Here is a 17,482-nt window from a genome sequence, read left to right on the forward strand (position 1 = left end):
TTAACCTTTTGAGAGTAGTTGCGGTTGGCGAAATGGTAGAGTTGGAGAGTTAGTGTTGTATTCCCAGAAAACATGATTGGATTTGCAAGAATTTAGAACAGCAAGAATGGGTCTTTACATGCCATTATTCAGAGCCTGCACAACTTCAAGAGGACTGACTCAACTCCATGCCCGCCTCATTGTCACAGGCCTCCATAAACAACCCCAAGCCTCCACCAAGCTCATAGAGTCCTATGCCAGAATGGGCTCTCTTCAAACTTCAAGAACCATCTTTGGGTCATTCCCGGAACCAGATTCGTTCATGTGGGGCGTGCTGATAAAGAACCATGTCTGGAATTGCTGCTTTCAAGAAGCCATTTCTCTCTACGACGCCATGCTTTTCCACCTTCCCCAAATGGGTGATTACACATTTCCTTCAGTTTTGCGGGCATGCGCTGCAATTGGAGACCTCGGAATCGGCCAAAAAGTGCATGGGAGGATTATTAAGTCGGGGTTTGTGTCTGATCCTATTGTAGAGACGGCGTTGTTGAATATGTACGGTGAGCTGGGATGTATACTCTATGCACAGAAACTGTTCGATGGAATGTCAATTAGAGATGAGGTTTCATGGGGTTCTATCATTTCTTGTTATGTACATAATGAGCAGCCAAGTGAAGGCTTGGAGCTTTTAAGGGGAATGGCAAAGGAAGAGATTGAAATTGATTCAGTTACACTGCTCAGTGCAGCAGAAGCCTGTGGGGAGTTGGGTCTATGGAGACTAGCAAAATCTGTGCATGCTTATGTGTTGAGAAAGAATATTCAAAGTGGTGAGACACTGAATACTTCCCTTATTTCAATGTACGGGAAATGTGGCGATACGGGTAGTGCTGAGGCGCTTTTTCGGTCTGCTGTCATTAGGAGTACTTATACCTGGACAGCAATGATTTCCGGCTTTAATCAAAACGGATGTTATCGCGAGGCGTTGGGAGTGTTTGTTGAGATGCAGTTGCAGGGTTCAACTGTGGAACCTAATGAAGTTACTTTGATGAGTGGCTTGTGTGCTTGTGCTAGGTCAGGTTGGCTAAAGGAAGGGAAATCTATTCATGGGTTTCTTATAAGAAACGATATCGATGCTGATAATGACATTCTGAGGTCTGCTTTAGTAGACTTGTATTCCAATTGTGGAAGGCTAAGAGATTGCCTCAAGGTATTCAACCCAGCACAAGACCGACATATTGTTTCGTGGAATATGCTTATATCCAGTTATGCTCGGGAATGGATGTGTGAAGAGGCGTTGATACTTTTCACGCAAATGTTAATCAAGGGCATAATTCCAGACTCTTTTACTCTTGGAAGTGTCATTAATGCCTGTGGAGATATTGGATTTATTCAACTTGGAAGTCAGGTGCATTGCCATGTTATCAAGGCAGGGTATTCAGAAAATGAATTTGTTCAGAACTCTCTGATTGACATGTACTCCAAATCTGGACTTGTGGACTCAGCATATGCGATATTCGAGGAGATCCCGGATAGGGGAGTCGTGGCTTGGACTTCCATGATGTGTGGGTTTCATCAAAACGGTAAATCTGAGGAGGCCATCGCTTTGTTTTCTAAGATGTACTCGGGTTCTCTTGAGATGAATGAAGTCACCTACTTGACCGCAATTCAAGCATGCTCTAATTTAGGGTATTTAGAAAAAGGAAAATGGATTCACCATAAGCTGATAACCTTTGGTGTAAGAGAGGATATGTATATTGGCACAGCCCTGACAGACATGTATGCCAAATGCGGGGAACTTCAAATGGCTCGACTAGTCTTTGACAGCATGACAGAAAAAAGCGTAATTTCCTGGAGTGCCATGATAGGCGGGTATGGGTTGCATGGTCATATCGATGCTGCCATATCACTCTTTACTGATATGGTAGATTCAGGAATTAGACCAAACGATGTTATATTCATGAATATTCTCTCTGCTTGTAGTCATGCTGGCTACGTTAATGAAGGAAAGTCTTACTTTAATGCAATGTCCGATTTTGGCATTGAGCCCAAATCTGAACACTTTGCATGTCTAGTCGATCTTCTTAGTCGAGCAGGTGATGTAGAAGAAGCATATAAGGTGATAAACTCAATGCCATTCCCGGTAGATGCTAGCGTTTGGGCTTCACTCATCAATGGGTGTAGAATCCACCACCGAACAGATATTATCGCAAGTGTTCAAGAAAAGCTTGTAGATATACATACAGATGATACTGGGTACTACACCTTATTATCCAATGTATATGCAGAAAGAGGAGAATGGAGTGAATGTAAGACAGTAAGGTCAAAAATGCAGAGTGTAGGTCTTAGTAAGGTCCATGGGTACAGTATGATTGTGATTGATAATAGAATTCATCATATGCCTGGTGGATGATCAGGACTAACTGATTTGCTATGAGTTTCTGGATACCAATCTGGGAAGTGGGAACTGCAATTTGAAGCTCATTTCGTTTAACAGTTGAATTTGCTATGGTGGTGTGCCTGAAAGAGGTTTTGTTGGGCGGAGGCCGGTGAAGGGCCAAATCCAGCATCAGGTAGCTGGGGGATTGTTGTGCGGAGGCTTGGCATCCCGCCTCTCGAAATTGTGGTGGTATATAAGGAAATAAAGTTGCGTCTTCGCTATGAGCCTGAAAGAGGTTTTGTTGGGTGGAGGCCGGTGAAGGGCCAAATCCAGAATCAGGTAGCTGGGGGATTGTTGGGCGGAGGCTTGACACTCTGCCTCTCGAAAATGTAGTGGTATATAAGGAAATAAAGTTGCGTCTTTGCTATGAGCTATGACTTTTGACGTAATGATAAGCGTTTGATCCTAAGTGTGAAGTTGAACCATAGTAGCATGAAGCTCTTGAGCTTCTAAGTTTCTGTTTGTGCTGTTGATATGAAAGGGTTTTTTTGGAAAGGAACCTTGAAACAATGCAAAATCTTGGAAGATAAAGAGATTTGCAGAGCAAGGGAGGAGGGTTGTAGTACCACTCCATACATTCTGACAAAGAACCGGACTTCCTAGCTAGCTTATGGGCAGCCCCATTCACAGAACGTCTAACAAAAGTGAAATTCACGTGAAGAAAAGTTCTTGCGATTTCATTTACATAATTTAGAATCAAATTAAAAGATGAGTCCATTCCATTATTATCAACTAGGAATTATGAAAAGACAAAGTGCACACTATTCAATCATGTACATAACAATATTGTTTATTTGGTGGAATTGTAAACCTTATTTTATGAAAAGTATTGGTTAAATAATAAAACTCTATATATTTATCTTACTTCTTCCTTAACTACACACACTGTCATATATACATGCTAAACACAATGTAGAAGACCCTTCCTACTTTACTATCCGTGGCCCTTCACATCCCTTTGGCTTTTCATGAATTATTATAACAAGTTATAGACATTACATGTAGTATTGTAGAATGACAATGCCAACATTATTACATGTAGTATTGTAGAATGTCTCATTTAAATACCATACAGACTGACTTTTGCAGGCACTGGAATTTGCACATGATCATATATAGATACAGTTCAGAGCACCCTAAAGTCCAGCCTAGCTAACACAAAGCTTCAAGAGCTTGATACACAACTGTAAAATTTCCCATTAAATAGAATCCAACAACTTATTAATTATATGGGTTTTCTCTTGCAGGATTTGTTTTTCTATTCTTGTAATAAATCGACAAAATTGAGATCGATCTTAAGGTTTAAATCTCCTTATTCATGCTCAAATTGGGATCTTAAGTTAAAAGGACGAAAATACCCTTAAAATTTTTAAATTTCAGCATGTCTTAAACGAATGAGTGACCGACGTAATGAATTTTGACACTAAAACAATAGTCATCGATAGAAATTTGTACTAAAACAATAGTCGTGGATGAAAATTGGCAGGAATTAAACATGTAGTTAAGAGTAAAAGAAATTTGGTATTTGATTCATAGAAGAGACTGCATATATTTGAAGCAATGCTGTATAAATTCAGAAGACATATCACAGCCATGGGGCACTGAATTATGGCACATAGAATGTACAAACACAATCCTCCCGGCTTAACCGCAACGTCAACTCCAACTCCCGGGGAGTAACGAATTGAAAGATAAAAGAAAAAGGCAGGGCACCTCCTAAGTCTCTTAATATCCTCTCTATAAAACGGTGAACTATAAGTTGCAGCCTCGTCTCCAATGTTTAGGTTAATGGGAGAGCGGGAGGATTACCTGCAGGAGGACATCTTTGCCTTCGGGGGCGTCTAGTTGTCTTTCCCCATCCGGTTAGGCTTTTGTCCTCCAAAACAGCTTCGATATTGTTAAGTTGCTGCGCTAGAGGAGTGGGGCCCACTGAGCTTGGAGCGGGAGCGGGTGGTGGTGGTCCTGTGTCGATGACCACCGTTCGTCGTCTCCCCCTGGCACCCCCGTTTCGAGTTCCGTTCCTTCTTGTCAACCCGGAAGTCCATGTGTGCCCCGTGGCTCTCATTAGCCCTCCAAACGTCTGTATGTCCTCGGTTACTTCGTGCCTTGACAAGGACGCCAAACCGGGGAGGATGTCCCTCTGAAAGTCCCTCCGCTGCCTCCCTCTTCTCGACTGACCCCTTCGAGGTCGGTTAGGAACGGAAGTTGCGCCTATATCGTCCGCATATTGGAATTCGGGGATGAACGGCTTAGGCATGTAGTCTTCCTCCTTGGTTTCCGTCAATTGCAATGTCATTGCCTCGAAATAATCTATTCCCTCGAAACAAGAATTCTCGGTTAGTACACCGTCCTTGCCAGCCCTTATTTCTTTGTCAGACTTCCATTTGAGCCGTTCATCGGCAGAAGACGAGACCGCGTTGGCAAACCACTGGAGCGATTTTTCGAGAGGATCCCGACATTTCTCCTCTATCGGCCCCGATGACGAGATAGCAACTATTGCTTCCGCTGCAATACTGGCAACTTCATCTCTCGTTTGCTCGGCTTTGTGTTCGGGCAACTGCAAAGATGCCTCACGTTCCTCCACGAGATTATCTTCCTCGGTGTCCGAGACAGCGGGAGCTTCCAAATCAATCTCTATAACGCTCTTTCTTCTAACATTACTAGTTGCAGCAGAGGGTCGTGATTGATCTTCTTCTTCATCTTCTTCGGGAATACAAAAATTCAAATCGATGTGATTTCTGATACTAGTATCTTTCGACCCCATCACAAGGGGGGGTTCCGGGGTTACGTGATCCTCCAACTCCCCATTCGAGAGCTCCCACACCATGTTCATATCAATCACGAAATTCTTCTTCTCATTCCTATTATGTTCTTCGGGTGAGGGTTGAATGGCTGCAGAAGTAGAAACAAGCAAAGACGACTCGTTTTTCGGGGAAAAACGAGGATTTTCCAGAATCGGAACTCCAAGAATTCTTTTGACATTTCGAGTCTCCCCAATCTCCTCCTCGGCCTTGATTCCACACCCCCTTGAAGCCGATGCAACATTTTGATTATTCTGCATTCTTCCCTCGTTTTTAGAAGCCGGCCTAGCCGATTTAAGCCAAGGCAATGTTGCTGCAACAACTTCTTCGAGATTTCTTTCGTTATTACCAACCAACTCCTCCAGATCGATGGCCTCGTTCGTAACGTTCAGATCAAAACCTTTCGCAGACTTTGAATCCCTCGAGTTGGAGTCAACAAGAAACTTCTCGTGTTTATGATTAGGAGAGTGTTCAGACAATAAATTCTCGCTCTTATTGTAGTTTAGACGATCCAAAAGGAGGTGAGCAGATGGTTCCCTTGACCCAGATGAAGAAGATCCGTGGTAAAAACCATTCTTGACAGGTAAATCACTGCCCAAACCCGGATTGACCCGAGATATCCCACCGGTTATGGGGCTCGGGGAAGGCTGCGTATTCCTACTATGAAACAACGTTAACTTTTGACTCGAGCTACTTGCTGGCTTTCCCAAAGCCGAAACGGAATGTGACCACGAATTGGCAAATTCGGAAGAACTAACGAACGGGCTGGGGCCGGTTAATCCAACAGGTTCCACACGACTAAGATTAGAGTTTTCACGAGCTCTCTCGAAGCCATAACCCGTCCTCTCTCTCCACAACTCATCCCTAATCCCGTGAGTCGGATAAATCCCGGGATTTTGATGAGTTTTATTAAGTATACCAACTTCAGCTGGACGGGACTGCATAGGTAACTTATTCTGCTCGAAACCTTGAGAAACCGGAAGTCGGTTATTTTTCATGTTACCTGCAAAACAGAATGACCAACTTACATACAATAAACGAACATTGTTTCAACAAGAACACATTAAGAAGGTATTTAGTACCTGCTTCGTAAGTATATGAGAGCCACTCTCTCTCTTTTCCCTTACTCTCCACGGATAAATTACCGATCAACCCCCCATTGGAGCTTCCGTGATGAGAGTTCCACATCATTTCTCTCGATGAAGCTAAAACCCCCCCAGGATTTGGTTTACTAATGACGTTTGGGATTTTAGCATCTTTGGCGGGGTTAGCAAAACGACCGAGAAAGTTAACGGACGATGGAGCGACGGCTGCTTCCTCGAACTGGGCGGGTTCGTTGAGATCCGCCAACCCAAACGCACTTCTCAAACACGAATTGGACATCGAAGCGTCTTTTTGGGAATCACTCGTTTCACAACCGCCGAGGAATTGTGGAATTGTGAAGCTTCCATTAGCAGCAGGATAACTCGGGCAGAAAGATTCTTTGGAATCCTGTAACTGCTCGCCCTCATCGGTATCTATATACTGGTCGGCTGGCAGATGAAGATCGAACAACTTTTTCCGAACTTTCGACGGTCTAGCCTCCAACGCTTGACAGCTTTTCGGGGAAAACCCGTTTTGTAATTGAAGCCGACCAGACTGTCCCTTTGCACAGCTTAAGGGAGAATTCACAATTTCAGTACTACAAGTCGAGGCTCGAGCATAACCCGAAGAATGTGCTAAAGGAAAACCCGTCATGTGCCATTTCTGAACATCCTCAGACGGCAATTGCGATCCTAGGATGTTAGACGACGATGACGGCTCCATCGACATCCGATTCGTCGGTTCCTTCCTTTTAACTTCTTGCATCATGTCTCTTTGGATTCTGTAAAGGCGGTGAAGTTCTGAAACCTAGATGCAAAAGTAAACGTAAATCTCTCATCCAATCGAAACAAAAAACATCTGGAAAAATAAAAAATAAAAAAAATTGCACCTGATTCTTGAAAATAGCCTCGTGTTCGAGCATTTTCTGCTTTACGGCATCCTTGTCATACCCGGGATAAGCATCCATTACACCCCGAGACACGAAACCATTACAATATTGCCCATTCGTTAAGGCCCTATCGCCGTAAAAAAGGGGCCAATTACTACTGCTAGCGTCCTCGCTAAGGTGGTTCCTCATGGAGCAATAACCTGGAACGTAGTAGTCCTTATAATGCACTTGGGTTCCCATCCCTCCACGAATAAGAGAAAGCAAAACAGAATAAATTGTTTACCCTGACTTCAAAGAGTAAAAGTTTAAATTTGCAACTATTCCTAACTCAAAACTAGCTTCCGTTAATTAACGAAGCTATGCATTCAATCAAAACCAGATAGAAAAAGAAATTAAAGGCAATAGATTCATTTCAAGGCACTTGAACGTGAAGGAAGCCTCGCACACCGAGTCCAACCCTCTTCAAATCACTTATATTTGCATTTGAATTTCACTTTATAAGCACTCCAAATTTGACACATAATACGGTGATCACATTGTGCAAAAGCCAAAAAAATAGGGGGACTTCTTCTTCCCCCAAGGGCCCCCCACGAAGTCAATACAATTAACGCCATTCTCGACAGGCTTACTATGATCAAAAATCGAAACACCATAAACAAGAAATCCACCAATGCTTGATACTTATTAGGATCAAAAGCTTACCACTCACGCCAAAAGCTATAGCTTGAAGCAAAGGCGCAAATTATATCCTTATAGACCGCCATCACATTGTTCGAGACAGGCTGGGTGCTGGACTTGGCCCTTAGGGCTTTACCGGCCTCTGCCCAACAATCCCCCAGCCACCGGGTACTAGACATGGCCCCTTGCCCAACAATACAAATTACACAATAAGCATTTTAACAGGGAAATATGGACATGACAAAGAGCTTGTATAAAGCAATGAAAGTAGCAATTTTTTTCTGAATTCACAAGAATCAATTTATAAACACAGAAGCTAAAAAGATCTCAAATACTAAGATCACTAGCCAAATCTGTAAATATACATTAAAATTATTTATGTAAAATACAAAACAAGAAAACCAGCATATCTCATTCATCAAGATTAACCAAACCATTAAATACAAGACCCTAAAAAGGCATAATTTGAACACATATAACCACACAAAATTAATTGTTAAAACCCAATTATTGTTGTTTATTCAAATCCAATAAAATCAAAAACATCTAAAATGATGAATAAATAATTTTACCTCAGACCCACATCCTTGAACCATGTCTCTTCTTCATGACCCTCTCAATTCAAGATTGAATCATTGTGCTAAGGCAACTCAAAATCACAGGAGAATTCAGAACCCAACACTGACACTAGCCAAGCCAGATAGAATCATAGAACCCCCCGAAAAAAAAAGGGGAAATATAAACAATTATTAAGGAATAAATACTAGGAAACAAGAAAGGGTGTGGTTTGGTAACACCATTGAAGAAGCTCAGATCCTCATGAAACTGAACAAAAGAATGGAGATTTCGATCTGCTGGGGCCACACAAACACAAACACCCCTCTCTCTCTCTCTCTCTATAAAGCAAGGCCCTTTCCTTTTAGAAAGAGAAAGAGAATAAAAGAAGAAGAGCTTGCAAGAAGTGTGTGTGTGTTTAGTATATTTTTTTTGTTTTCTAGAGAGAGAAAGAGAGAGATCCCAGATAAGAAATCTTTCACACAAACAAACGACCTTCTAAGAACAGTGACATGAATTTTGTCAACATCCGGTCTCCTTTTTTATTCCCTACTTTTCTCTTCTCTCTCCATGATTTCATTTTAAATTTTCCAAATTATTCTCAGATTTTTATAGAAATCAAACATTATTCTTCCTTGTATTATATATTTTTTAAATCTTTTAATATATCTTAAAAATTCACATATCATTATTGTATTTTAATATTTAATATTGTGTGACTCTTTATTAATTCACAAGTAAAACACATCAATTCACAATAAAAATTAACCAATCTCACAATCTCATAGTAATTTTAGTAAAAATATAATTTTTAAATTTTTATTCTAAAATTTATTTAATGTATAACGCATTTATTGGACAACTGTAAAAGTTCTTTGTATTCAAATTTATAGTCTATCTTATCTAAAAGGATTGCATCCTAGTTTTGAGGGTTCCCACCACACGTAATACTCTTAAAAAAAAAAAAAATTAGATGATTCCAGTTTCGCCGGACTAATCCTAAACCCATTGAATCCCACCCCTAAAGCTATTGCGGAGAATTCGTGAGTCGCGTAATCAACCCATCGGTCAGATTTTAATCTTCATGTGCGCATAAGAGATCCAATCTACAGCATCATTGATCTTTTTCCTAATCCCACCCCCACCCCCACCCCCGCCAGTGCCGCCTACATTTAAGTTAGGCGACGAATCAACTACGCTAAGCCCACATACAAAAACTCTTATTTTATCTGTATTAATATACTATTCAGTATTCATTGTCTTAGCTTGTTTTCTTTGACAAATTATTATAATTTTTAAACTTTTTTTGTATTTGATAAAAATTTAATTTAATTTTTAAATTTATATCTTTCTCATTTTATACTTCTAATTTATTACTCCATCCGTCATATTTTACCTGTCTTACTTTCATTTTTAATTTGCCTTAAAATTGTGTCATCTTTCTAAAATTGAACATAATTATCACTCTACATTTTCTAATTTATCCTTTTGACTTTTCAAATTTCTAGAGGTAAGTACAATTGTATTTTGTACAAATAACATCTACTTTTGAATGACAAAATTAAAAATTTAGTAAAATTTGTTATGTTGTATTAAAAGTCGTGCAAAAATCAAATGAGATAATCAATTAGAGACGGATGGAGTATTTATCATCAAAGTACATTCTTCCAAATGTTTTATCGAGTTGAGATGTGGGACCATTGGAATTGGGGATTAAACTTTTTGGGGGCAAAATAGACAATAGTAGTACTCTCAAAGTTATGGTGTAATCCTTAAATATTGTAATCAATATAAATTATTAAAATAAAACCATACCAAATGCTATAAATTTTTGTGTAAAAATTTAATGCCATTAATATTTTCCTTTTTTCTTCCTTACTTTTTTGGGGCCATATCATTAATGAAAATGTCAACACTCATGTTATATAACTGTCCAATTACATATGGAGTAAGTAAATCCACCCATAATTTGACAGTAAATTTTTCATTGGATTTTTAATATATTAATTAAAGATATATTATTTATGTATTAAATATATATTATTTGATAGTATACAAAATAATATAACTCTAATATATAAATAATATATCTTTAGTATATTAAAAATGTATATTTTATTCATAGTCCACCATAGTCAATAAAATAATTATTGTAATTTAACAACACAAATATACCCCCATAATATGTATCCCATATACATACGTACTCTTATAAGTACCTATACATATAGGGGGTGTTTGGTAAATAGCTGTTAGCTGATTGGATTAGTGGATTTGACTAGTTGATTGCATTAGCTGTTTGCAGAAAGATAATTGATAAATTGGTTGTTAGTTGATAGCTGATTACATGTAAAATGACTTTCTCAAAAAGTTTACCAAAAAAATTACTTTGAGCAGCTTTTTGAATTTTAACGTTTTGGAACAACAAACTGTTACAAAAATCTAGTTAATTAAACACTTATATTGATTGTTTAACCAAATTAAAAAGCTAATAGTGATCAAATAAATCAAAATTGACTGATAAACTAATTATGGTACCAATCAGGCTCATACTCTATTATTTATTTATTTATGCCTTGCGCTAAGTACACGCCTGCATTACTCATTACAACAAACAACCAACTTGTACAATTATTGTTTATATTAATAATAAATTTTAAAAAACGTAAGGTGGAGTATAGTTTCGATTTATTGAACTTTCAAAGCTTTGGAATTATAAAGTCATTTTAATCATGTATTGGTGTTTATGAGTATCACACATACATACTAACATACATGATCCATTTTGTAAGAAAAAAAAAAGTTTCATATTTCACATATTTTGATTTATGAAAAAATTCACAGTTATTACACAAAAATTTGTTATTAGTAAACTCGTATTGTGTCCTTAATTAACCAACAAATTAAAGTGCTATAAGGAAGTAAAACTAATATTTCACATAATTATCTTTATAGAATAAAGTAATGATTATCTTTCTTATTTTGTTTCTCTTTCTAGCTAATTCATTTGTGATTAAGTTTGAACAACTTAAATTACATGTAATTAATCAATATAAAATTAAAAGAAAAAAAATAAATATCATCAAATTAACAATTTATACTAACATATTTCTAAGATATAAGGACTACAATTTATTATCAAATAAATTAAATTTTCAGATATATGCAATGACCAAACCAAGTATCTAATTCTCATAAAAAGTTCAATAAGCACTAGTCTCTCATTGTCGAGAATACTTAAAAAAAATAAAAATAAAAATTAAGAATTATCAAGCCAATAAAAATGTTTTTTTTTTTTTACCAAAGTGAATTAATGACACAAATATTCCATCACCCAATTATATGATAATGTTACAACGTGGTATATGATAGCGACATGGGACCCCGAGGGGCTCATTTTATTGGAAAAGTCTTGGCCCAAGCGGAGTGTCTATTTTTATTAATAAGGTGTTGGCCGCCCAACAAGAATAATGGAAATTCATTGAGCTATAAGGAAAGAAGAAAGTATAGAGCAAAATAAACAAAGGAGGTGTTGCTAAGGGTATCAAACCCATAGCCTTCCTCTTAATAACAACACAATTAAGCACCAAGCTACTCAGATATTTTGTGTATTAGAGGGCGGGAATCTCTACTTATGCATGGGGAGTGCGAGAAGCAAAGTAGTGGAGAGAGGGGGGGGGGGGGGGGACACGTGTATGACCAAGATTCAAGACTAGCTGATGTTGTACATTTGTCAACCATTCGCAAAAATTATAGTATCTGTTCATATACTTTCTTAACCTACTGAAACACAAAGAACCAATAACGCCTCCACTGAGGCTTGAACTTGTAATCTTCCAAATGAAAGTCCAACCCGGATACCATTATACCACATAGTCTTGGTTTAATCCTAATCTCTAACCCATACACCAGAGTTTGATTTCTAGTAGCTACATTATTATTTCGGTTCAAATGAAAATCCATCTTCAGGTGAGAACATGTGGTTTAAACTGGTCCGTTTAATTAATTAAATTAAGGGTTGTGGTTTGTTGTTTGATAGCCCGTTACCATGCATAAGGAAACTGTAAAAAAAAAAAAAATTAATCTAATGCCCCATAGTGCATTAAATAATAAAAATAAGCATTTAATTGTAGAAAAATCATATCCTTTAGATCAAGTCAAATGGACAATCTAGATTAGAGCATATGTTATCACATGGGGATGGTTTGTAAATACGGAGTAAAATATTTTTCCATTCAATATTGTATAATATATCTCTCTTTAATGTTTTCTTTTTGTACAAAAAAAAAAATGAGGACACATTTATCACACACCACTTTTTCTTCTTCTAAAAAATTAATTAATAAATTTTTGTTTACAATGTACAATACCATCTATTTTATAAAATTGTACTTTATATGCTTCCAAGTGTATATAAGAGAGAGTATAACTCGAAAATGTAATATACAACTCTGCGATGGATATAACATTACACCCCATGATATTGTAAATTTGTTCTTCAAATAATTTGATTAAAATACACCTACTTTTGTTACTTTAAGAAAACAATAATAATAAAAGCTTGCTCATATTTTTGCTAGAGGTGCTCGTTGTCTGGTCCTTCTTGTTGGATTCATTATATCCGCATTGTATTGCTCATTTGATTTAATAAAGTATTATGATTTTACCTTTAAAAAAGAAAAGATATTTGAAAAAAAAAAACTCACAAAAGAATAGTCAACATTTATTAAAAAAATTGGACGCTTATTTCCTTTTCAATCTGTGTAATAAATTCTAACATCTTGTTTTGTAAAAAGTGGCAAAAATCAAGAATTTTCTAAGAGCATCCCATTAGGAGATTTAGGACCAGTTCTTTTTAATAAAAATGAGTGAGTTGGAGGAGAAAGGGAAGAAAGAGAATGGATGAGTTCTTCTTGTAAATGGTAAGTTTTGTGTGGGTCCTGCAACACAATGAACAAAGTATTGGACGCGTAGCAGTGCGCGTATCGCGCACAAGGACGCCAAGCCGCACACGCCCACTGGCAGTGCTGTTGTTTTTGTTTCCGGAAAGTCAGGTTTTCAATTTTTTTTTTTGATTTCCTTTTTCATATTTTATATATATATATATATATATATATATATATATATATATATATATATTTCATTTTCTATTTTCTCTTTTTTTAAACACACCTACAAAAACTCTTCAAAAAATATACCAAAAATTCCACTATTAAGGCAGGATGCCCTAAGGCTTCAGAATCTATCTTTATATCTTAGATGGAGTTTATATATTTTTTACAAAATTAATAAGAAAAGGCAATAATATAATTAATTTTGTGAAAAGGAATTTGTAGGGTGGTGATTGGATGATTCTCTGTGTTCTTACAGACAGTTCACAGTTGTGAACTAATAATTATTTCTATTTTACAAACGTGGCGCCATCTGGAGCGTACCAACGGTCCATATTTTCCCAATATCCAATACACATGTTTTTTTTTTCTTTTAAATAACTCAAGTTTGTCGGATTTGTGCATTATATTTTGAATCCCCACTTTGTCATTGAGAATAAATTTTGTCTTTTGACCTTAGCGTAATGGTTCATTACCTGACTTTATATCACAATTAAAGGTCATAGTATGGGGCGAATTCCATTGAAAACATGATTATAAAAAGGTCATGGATAATAAAAGGTGTGCATTTAATCTCTTGTGTGCACATAAAAACTAGAGTCTAACCAATGAACTAATTGTGCGGCTTGCGATTTATCTCTACAATAGTTCTAGGAGCAAGTACTGTAGGCTTAATGTTGGGCGTCGGCCGAATTCAGCACCTGCTCGATTTTAGACGTGGCGTTGTGACTTATCAGGGAATGATGTAGTTAAATGTTTAATGTCCACATACTTATCACCAATTGGTTTTAAGTAGGAAATCGCAACTTGATAACCAAAGAACTCTATATTTAAGCGTGCTTGACTTACAACAGTCACAGGATGGGTGACCCACTAAGAAGTAAGCATAGTGCATCGCTGAGATCCATCAATTGGTATCAGAGCCGAGGTCACGAGTTCGAATGGCGAGATGAAAGTCGAGTCCAATCCTAAGAGGGGGTGATACGCAACAAAGGAAAGAAATAATTGGTGGTTTAATTAGGGGATGGTCTACAAGGAATGAATATATGTAATTAGAGGATAATTGACTAAATATTAGTATAAGGAAATTATGTATATTAGAATATATTATTACCTTGTATAGTTAGAATAATTGTAGTAACTTAATTATTATATGTGTTAGTAATTTAGTATAAATAGGTCCATTGTATATGAATACAGGGAACCATTCAGAGGAAATATATTGTTATTCTACTATTCTAGTCTATTCTTCTTGGAGCCCACACACGCTCGAAGTGTGAAATTGGAGTTTGCCGTGACTCGAATACGGTTAGGAGCCAGAAGTCTGCTCGAAAGGTTTCTTCAGTTGCGTACTAAATTTGAGTACGTAACATTGGTGCTTTCATTGAGAGTATTGGTGAGAGTATCTCATATCCTTTTGTTATTTTATTTTATTTTTTGTTTTTATCTCATTTTTTATAGCACCCCTTTGAAAATTCAAAAAAAAAAAAAAAAAAAAAAGATCTCAAAAAAAAAAAAAAACGAGAGAAAAGAAAAAAATACAAAAAAAAAAAAGTAGAGAATTATTTTTTATGGAAAATATTACTCACCGGTGCTTATTGGTTTCTGTATACCATGTATGGTATTCAATTGATGATTTTGTATTGTATTCGATCTTTTCTACAAAAGGATCTGTACAATATATTCATATTTTGAAGGATGAAAGTTACACTTTCCAAGCTTTGGTATGGTTTGATTCTGTCTTAGATGCATTCATGGCCAAACAAGCTCTTCATGGCCAAAATATTTACGATAACTGTTGTGTCTTAGACATTAAATATCCTAATTTGGAGCTGTTGATGGCTGTGTGTGGAGAATTACAGACGGACCAAGATGATACTTTGGAATGCCACACTCCTAATTATTCTAATCCAATTTCTCAAGAAGAACCAAGTAACCCAGAGTCTAAAGAATCATCAATAGCAACAGATCTCCCAACCACTCATGATGAAAGCAACATTCACAATTTCAACAACTTAGAGTCTATTGAGGATTATCTTGAGACAAGACTTGTGAGTCCTACTACCTTAGACTTGGAATTCAACATTGGAGAGCAAGAGATATTTTTAGACGGTGCAAGTCAAAAGGGGAGGAGACCATTTATGTGTCACGATCAAGCTCGTGAACCATTTCAATTTATTTTGCCAACTAGCCCCCATCCAAAGTTGCATGGACTGCTTCAACAAATATGTGTTTATTCTATTCCTCTCTACACCTTGAGGACAAGGTGTTTTTTGAAGGGGTGGAGAGTGATACGCAACAAAGGAAAGAAATAATTGGTGGTTTAATTAGGGGATGGTCTACAAGGAATGAATATATGTAATTAGAGGATAATTGACTAAATATTAGTATAAGGAAATTATGTATATTAGAATATATTATTACCTTGTATAGTTAGAATAATTGTAGTAACTTAATTATTATATGTGTTAGTAATTTAGTATAAATAGGTCCATTGTATATGAATACAGGGAACCATTCAGAGGAAATATATTGTTATTCTACTATTCTAGTCTATTCTTCTTGGAGCCCACACACGCTCGAAGTGTGAAATTGGAGTTTGCCGTGACTCGAATACGGTTAGGAGCCAGAAGTCTGCTCGAAAGGTTTCTTCAGTTGCGTACTAAATTTGAGTACGTAACAGGGGGATTAGTGGGCGCGAAGGCTAAGGACCGAGTCAGGCATGTTGCGCAACTGAGCTAGCTTAGTGTTCAAAGGTTGCGGCAGGTGTTGGGATAGGGACTGTTGGGCATCGGCCAGGTTGGTCGAGTTCAGCCCCTGCTTGATTCGAGACATGTCGTTGTGGCTTACCATGAAGAAACGTGGTTAAATGATTAATGTCCATCTACCTAGCATCAATTAGTTTTAAGTAGGATATGACTAGACCTGACAATTATGGATATGACCCGTTAACACGACACGAAATCGGACACGAAAATAACGAGTTAGTGTTTAGCCTTAACATGTCCCGGGTCATTAACGGGTTGACCTGTTAAGGACCCGTTATGTTTCGTGTCTTAACGGGTCAACCTGTTAACCCTATTAAGAACCCGTTAATATTGTCGTGTTAACCCGTTTGCACGAACCCGTTTACACAAACCTGTTTAGAACCCGCTAAGAACCATTGTTATGAATGAGATTACAAAAGATATCATGAACATGAGTACATGACTAAGGATGAATTTACTACATAGGCTAAAATAATCCTACACCAATTATTGATGTTCAACAATATGAAGTTTGAATTTTTATTGTGTTCAATTTTATTCTAAAACTAGCATGGACTTCTTTAATTATTATTTTTGGATGTTATTTTATCATTTTATAAATGTTATAAATTGAATATTTTTTTAGTTTGTTTGATGGATTGAATTGTAGGTTTTATTTCTTTTATATATAACTTAACTTTAAATTTTAATTTTTTTTAATATATTAATAGGTTTAGTGGGTTTAAATGTGTTTCGTGTCGACACGACCCGAAACCTATTAACAAAACATATCTATCGTGTCAATCCGTTTAACCCGTTAACAAATCGTGTTCGTGTACGTGTTACAAATTCGAACTCGTTAACCTTATCGTGTCGTGTTCGTGTTATTATCGTGTCGACCCGTTAACGAACCCGTATACACAAATTGTCAGGTCTAGATATGACAACTATATAGCCAAATAATTTTGCTGTCAATACCAACATTAATGAGAAGTTATGATTGAATGTATGAAATGTGGATCCTAGATTTGATCTTGTGTGGATCAAATACGTACTTCAACTTTTTTTTTTTCTTCTTCTTTTTCTTCGAGTTCTTTTGTTCCTTTCTACCTACATAAAGTAAACTAGAAGATTGAATGAGCCAATTCAATCTTTTTTGTTTTTTCAAATGCATGTGATTTAATGTGTACATAATGCCACCA

General features: G+C 36.9%; 2 protein-coding genes across 6 annotated transcripts; one reads left to right on the plus strand and one right to left on the minus strand.

Annotated features, from left to right (window-relative positions):
- Window positions 1–3,242, plus strand: LOC109161010 (putative pentatricopeptide repeat-containing protein At1g69350, mitochondrial). Its single transcript, XM_019309311.1, has 2 exons — window positions 1–2,505; window positions 2,652–3,242. The coding sequence occupies exon 1, from the start codon at window positions 107–109 to the stop codon at window positions 2,387–2,389; it is 2,283 nt and encodes a 760-aa protein (XP_019164856.1). The 5' UTR covers window positions 1–106; the 3' UTR covers window positions 2,390–2,505; window positions 2,652–3,242.
- A 675-nt stretch (window positions 3,243–3,917) lies between these two features.
- LOC109161007 lies at window positions 3,918–8,830 on the minus strand. 5 transcript variants are annotated; one of them, XM_019309307.1, is made up of 5 exons: window positions 8,440–8,830; window positions 7,190–7,473; window positions 6,300–7,107; window positions 4,226–6,220; window positions 3,918–4,153 (listed from the first exon to the last, which is right to left on the minus strand). In XM_019309307.1, exons 2-5 carry the CDS (start codon window positions 7,427–7,429, stop codon window positions 4,023–4,025), a joined length of 3,174 nt encoding a protein of 1,057 aa, XP_019164852.1. In that variant the 5' UTR covers window positions 7,430–7,473; window positions 8,440–8,830; the 3' UTR covers window positions 3,918–4,022. The 5 variants fall into 5 exon arrangements, with proteins under 5 accessions (XP_019164852.1, XP_019164850.1, XP_019164853.1 ...); XM_019309305.1 differs by having other exon boundaries at window positions 7,190–7,477; XM_019309308.1 differs by having other exon boundaries at window positions 7,190–7,389; window positions 8,440–8,829.
- Between the last annotated feature and the right edge of the window lie 8,652 nt (window positions 8,831–17,482).

Source organism: Ipomoea nil, unplaced genomic scaffold (assembly GCF_001879475.1).
Source record: "Ipomoea nil cultivar Tokyo-kokei standard unplaced genomic scaffold, Asagao_1.1 scaffold2921, whole genome shotgun sequence".
In the NCBI taxonomy this organism is placed as follows: Eukaryota; Viridiplantae; Streptophyta; class Magnoliopsida; order Solanales; family Convolvulaceae; genus Ipomoea; species Ipomoea nil.

Bases quoted from the DNA above. Each gene is read 5' to 3' on its own strand.
- LOC109161010 (XM_019309311.1), top strand. From the start codon at position 107: ATGGGTCTTTACATGCCATTATTCAGAGCCTGCACAACTTCAAGAGGA.
- LOC109161007 (XM_019309307.1), bottom strand. From the start codon at position 7,429: ATGGGAACCCAAGTGCATTATAAGGACTACTACGTTCCAGGTTATTGC. The intron at 6,221-6,299 runs GTACTAAATACC...TCTGTTTTGCAG, and splicing joins CTCATATACTTACGAAGCAG to GTAACATGAAAAATAACCGA. The intron at 4,154-4,225 runs GTAATCCTCCCG...ACCGTTTTATAG, and splicing joins GCAAAGATGTCCTCCTGCAG to AGAGGATATTAAGAGACTTA.